The sequence below is a fragment of the Nicrophorus vespilloides genome, unplaced genomic scaffold, assembly GCF_001412225.1.
Source record: "Nicrophorus vespilloides isolate i.1.1-1 unplaced genomic scaffold, Nicve_v1.0, whole genome shotgun sequence".
Classification (NCBI taxonomy): Eukaryota; Metazoa; Arthropoda; class Insecta; order Coleoptera; family Silphidae; genus Nicrophorus; species Nicrophorus vespilloides.
In genome coordinates, this window is record NW_017099507.1 from 7,117 (window position 1) to 13,282 (window position 6,166).

A 6,166-nucleotide genomic window follows, 5' to 3' on the forward strand; every position below is an offset into this window, starting at 1 on the left:
CCGTTATTGGCACAAGATCTTAGCGCACCGATGATAGATTCATGAAAAAAAAACCTTCTGTGAGGGGAAAGGCCAACGAATATTTGCGTGGTGATGGCCCAAAACGTAAAGTAACGAAGATTCCCAAATTCGTTTTCGCAACGTGACCTTAATATCGCTATGGTATTTACGAAACTAATAAATAACTAATAAATCCGGACACGGGTTCCGGCTCGCAATTCTAATGAATTGTGCCATATTGTTAAGCTCTAATTGTGGTGTTTGCGCGTTGGCTAATAGTTTATTTGTTTTGTTTTTGCAGGTGAACTGATGGTTCTCGTTGGCGGCGAGATGCGCTGGTATCAGCGGAGGGTCACGGTTCGAGGAGGACAGCTGATCCTTGCAGGATGTCCAGGAGAACTGTCCTCGGCATTGCGCATCCCGCTTAGGCAACTCAGTCTGCAGGCTGGACCTTTGCCAAACAGTTTGTCCCTTGTTAAAGGGAAAACCGTATTGCTCACTTTACAGGTAAATAATCAATCAAGATATTGACAGATTTCATATGCATAATTGTTTGATAACATTGACAGTAGAAACGGATTATAAATCTAAGAAACAAGTTCAGAATAAAAGAATCGTGAGGTGGCATCTGCTTGCTGCTTTAAAGTAATGGAAATTCAATGCATGAATGGTTGGGAAATGTTGCTTAACATGTATGAATGTAAATTTAAAAAAACTCTTTAAAGTGTCATCTCTGGCACTTAAGATAATCTCCGATCCACGATTCGCGTTGATTACGATTTCCCCTTTGTTATGACCGCACAATGGTTATTAATTAAAAGAAGCAAACAAGACAATCATCATTTAGGTTTTTCTACTGCAAGAACCATTGACTATCAAGACTATCCCTCGTGCACACTAACCTTTCAAATCTATCAATAATCTCCTCGATTCGCGCTCATTATTCAAATTAGCGATTGCGATATTCATTCCTGCTTCATTTCTATGCATCTACTCTTTGTCTCTCTTTCGATAAATATTTCCTGCAGCTCATCCTCCTCCACCTCCCACAACTTTTACCGCTTCTCTCCGTGGTGATTTGCTAAATCGGAAGATTATGGTGATGATGTTTAAATCGCTTCTTGCGCAACCGTTGAGCATCCTACAAAAGGCGCATTCCTCCCGCATGCCTGATGCAAGGACAACAACAACTGCAACAACAACAAACACAACAGTTTCTTGCGAAATCTACTTCTATATGTTCCATGTTTATATATCTTTACCTGTATCTTATTGTTGCAGACTTCGAACGAGCGTTCTTTCGATCTGTGGGTGAAGACTGTGGCCATAGAGGTGATCCGACAGACGCCCTTGGAGTCGGTCAGGTATTTGGACATTTTCACCTTAACGGAAAACTCGGAGAAGAGAAAGTCCAACCATCCTCTGGAATCGCCACCGCCAACTCCAAGTTGTATAATTTGTCCACCGCCGAACGAACCATCGGACTGCAACAGAAACACAACAGTGATTAACAGAAATCTTTTGCAACCACCCAATGCCAAACCTAGCCCAGCCGTTGACGTTCTCCTGCAAAGGTGTCAGAGCACCGAGAACTATGTTCCCGTCAAGGAGAAGCTCGCACTGTTCGAGAGTCTGTGTCGGATAGGGCGGGTCAACAGCACCGAGGATGTCTCGTTCAAGGTGGACGTCGGCACCAAGAGGGCGCGATCCATGCACGACCTCACCTACTGCTTCTCCACCGCCGGCGTTCGGGAGATGTGCAAGTACTTCGAGACGAAGTTGGACGATGAGCCGGGGTGCGGCGGTCGCAAAAGGTTCATCAACTCTGATTCCAATCTGAGCAAAGTCAAGTTCACGTTCAGCAGAACCCTTCAAGACGTCAGCTACGCGTGATGCCCACTTGCCACCGCTTTCTTCCTTCGCCCTGTACATAAATATCACATCAGAGTAATATATATATTTAGTATTAACGTTTTTCCCTGTACATATAGACCACAACAATTTGTATATTATTTATGTTTTCTGTGTCTTCTTAATTTAGAGATCTTTAGGTTCGTGATAGAATTGATATGCATATATTTTATTATATGAAGTTTAAATTATTTTATCAAAAGCGAGAGAGAGAGATATTTGAATGAGCAAATTTTGTTTAGTTCGTTTCGTTTCATGATAAATCTATTGTTTTAAATAGAATTACCCTATGAAACATAAATATTGTACTATAACTGGAATTAAAGTATATTTATTTATTTTAACAGCTACAAGTTTTAATTCTACATCCCAACAAAATATTCCTCATCCTCACCTCAATTAAACTAATTTAATAAACAAATTTCTTGCAAATGAAACAAAAATATCTTAAATATTTAATGAGAAACAAAGAGATGCAGCCATTTGCAATTTTAAATCATTTGTGACATACAGCGCCATCTATACATAAATAGAGAAACAATTATATCTTACCCATGTGGTACAGAATCACTTACTTATTCGATGTTTTCGTACGAACACACGCGATAATTTTGGTAAAAAATACGCACAAAAGCTCCGGAAATTGAACATTCCCGTGATTCTATTATATTAAGAAATTTATAGCAAATTGACTCATGAGATTTTTTTTGTTTTGTTTATATTTGTATTTTTTTGAACATTCGATTCGAGATCGATGGAGCCCTCTCGTGGAATGCGACGGAACTAAATGACATTAACTATGTATTGGTTTTCAAGTTGCTTCAGTAAACAGAATCGTTTCTTGTCACAGAGTTACAGAATTCTTATCGACTTGAAAAAAAGTTCGATAACTACCACATTATTGATCTGCACTATGGAATCATCTGGATGAATGAGATTTAGTCTAATTGCTGTAGTTTATAAAATTTTCGTTTTAAATTAAAATTTGAAGTACAGTGGAACCTCGCTTAACGAGCATAATATTTATTGATCATAAAAAACACTAAGTTCTCACATTCACACTAAATAAGATTTCAAATAAATTTGTAGAAAAATTCATTTAATTATTTTATATATTTACAATATATACTGATTAATATATAAAATGTTGCTTGTATTTGCATTTGAGAATATTTCAGCATTTTTTTTTTAATTTACAAAAGGTATTCAAAAGAAATAAAGTACCACAAAAATGTTACATCTTTGTTGTTATATAGAAATGTACTTAAGTTATGGAAAAAAAAAGTTACTTGAAACAAGGAATGAAGAAAGTACAGTAAAACGTCGATTAACCGTGGTAAATTAAGATTGATTGATAAATAATAATGATCTCATCTATTGATAAAAGTAAATCATGACAATGATCATTTACAAATCTCCTTGTAAAGTTTGAGTAAGTCAGGTTTATATGTTGTCTTTAATTTTAAGCATAATTCTCGTCACGTTCTCATCAATAAGACGACTTCTCAATTTACATTTCATGTTTGAGAAAGATTGTTCGCATGAATATAAATACAAAAGGAAATATCAGTAAACGCTAGTGTTTTTAACTGATCATATGAGGTGTTAATGAGACTATTCCAGTTGCCAATTTCAACATAAAACGAAGAAAACAGTCTCTGAATTCATGATGAAACCAGTTGAAAAGAGCATTCCTGTTTTCAAACAGTAATTGTTAATATCACAATTATTTTCTTTGGCAATGTTTCAGCAAGATTATTTTTCAAAAACTGAAGAAAAATGTGATAATTTGTTTTCGAATGAAATAACTTTCTCTAACATCAAATCTATAAGCAAATAAAATGTATGTTAATAAGGAAAGCGTATTAAAACGTTTCCTTTTTTATAACGATTTCAACTAAAATTTAACTTTAAATTAAGAGCTTTAGCTATAATGAATTTGATAATCTTGATCACCAATTTCATAAATTTGCAAATTTCATCCGGAAATGTCTGCGCTTCTTAATGAATGATGTACTGACAAACAAGTATCTAGTGATTACTTTTGTTTTTTTTTTAAATAGAAACAAAAGTGGTTATTTTTAGCAGAGCCGCATTCAAGGGGCAAAAGAGTCGCAATTTGCCGACCAGTACAAATTGCTGTTTAGAAAATAATTTTACAAGAAAAACAATAAAAAAAATACAGATCATCTTGAACAATGTTTTTGTATAATATAAATTAACAGTGTTTTTCAATTATCCGTGCCTTCAACGTTCCAAAATTACCATCGAAGAATTGGCGTAATACAGTAATGTTAATTTCGCGAAAAAAAATATATCAGCTTTGTTTAAACTAATTGATTAGTTAGAATAAATGAACAAACTGAAAATATGTCAAATATTTCCAAAAACGTTGGAATATTTCAAGCTCAAATAAAAGTGACCGTTTTATTGTTACGAAGGGTCGAAATTCCAAGAATTGCCAGTACTTATTTCAGCACGAATCTCTGACCCTTCGAAAAAAAGGTTGTAACTCTGCATAGGCGTAGGCATTGTCAAGGCATCAGTTCGAAGCGAGAGCAGCTTTAGTAAGGTTACACTACACGTTCAAGCTCAACGCATTAAATTATTATTTAAGCTCGAAAATGACAAGCCAAATAGTCAAAGGATTGTATTCGCAGTGTCAAGAAACGATCGAGAAATGCTTTTATATCGCAAACAACGATCACAGCGTTCATCTCCGAGAGTTTATGAATATATCGAAAACCTTGTACAACATGAACAGGGAGAAACCCTTATGGCGCGAGTGGAATCATTGGAGGGTCACGGTGGAGATGACTGTGAAAGACGCCCCTGAAAATAATCACACCGCCGAGGAATTCTTCCAAATGGGTCATCAACTGAGTAGGGACATAATGAAATTCTACGCGTACACGGATCACGTCACCTCGAAGTTCTTGATGAAGTTCATCGCTCGCGATTTCCCGAACAGGACCAAGGCGGAGAGGGAGGACATCATCAGAATCTGCAAGTTTCGCAAGCACTTGGCATCTACGCACGTTTCGATGAAGAAGCTGGAGGACAGAATCGAAGAAATCGAGAAAATCATCATGTTGGCTTTGCGAATGTAATGAATACAATTGAAGGGTATCTTCATTAATAACGTATATTTATGTTGGTGAATGTATGTATTGAAAATAAATAAACAAATTTAAATCCATGTCTGTCATTAATTGAAGAAGAAAACATAAAAAAATACAACAAATACAAAAATACAATATTTTTAACCTTTACAGTTAAGATTTTGACAGCTATGACGTAAGCTGTCAAAATCTTAACCCCTATATTGTGTCGTGTCGTAGCGCCTCTGCACAATTAACGTCAATGCTTAATCAAAAACAAAGATTCAAATGCCAAAATGTTATACTTCCAAAAAATAGTTGCTACATTTCAATTTCACGTCCTGATTATTGGAAATTGTCAACTTAATTAATTCGGCTTCCATTTCTGCACAGAGTATTCCAAATATTCGATTATGTTTATGATTTTAATGCAATCATTTATCATATTCCTCTGGCAAATTCTGGGCCATCAATGCTTCTCGATGAATTATGCAACAATGTTTAAATTGTATAATCGGATTCAAAAAATCATTTAGTTAGAATATCATCTCATTTGACAGTGGCACACCTGCATCGGCTCATGGCAAACGAGTTACATATAAAAAAGATTTTAACTGTTTTTTAACTTTACAAATAATTAAAAAAATAATGTTTCTATGAGTTCTACAAATCCTTCCACTACAAAAAATAAACATAAATACGTAACTTTATACACACCCTCTGGTTATAGTTTTAGTTACATATAAACTAATTTTTGTTTTGTTTATATTTTTCGAACATCCGATTCGCGATCGATGGAGCCCTCTCATAGAATGCGACAAAACTAAATGACATTAACTATTTATTCAAATAGGTTGTCAAGTTGCTTTAGTAAACAGAATCGTTTCTTCTCACAGAGAATTACAGAATTCTTATCGACTTGAAAAAAAGTTCGATAACTACCACATTTCTGATCTGCACTATAGAATCATCTGGATGAATGAGATTTAGTCTAATTGCTGTAGTTTATACAATTATCGTTTTAAATTAAAATTTGAAGTACAGTGGAACCTCGTTTAACGAACATAATATTTCTTGATCACAAACAACACTAAGTTTTCACATTCACACTAAATAAGATTTCAAATAAATTTGTACAAAAATTCATTTACAAT

General features: G+C 34.9%; 1 protein-coding gene across 1 annotated transcript; it reads left to right on the top strand.

The window, feature by feature from the left end:
* Positions 1-301: 301 nt before the first annotated feature.
* Positions 302-2,134, top strand: LOC108564571 (the record flags this gene model as incomplete). The annotated part of the gene is made up of 2 exons (XM_017923654.1): positions 302-507; positions 1,282-2,134. Coding segments are annotated over 2 exons (818 nt in total), but the record flags the coding sequence as incomplete, so codon positions are not given.
* Between the last annotated feature and the right edge of the window lie 4,032 nt (positions 2,135-6,166).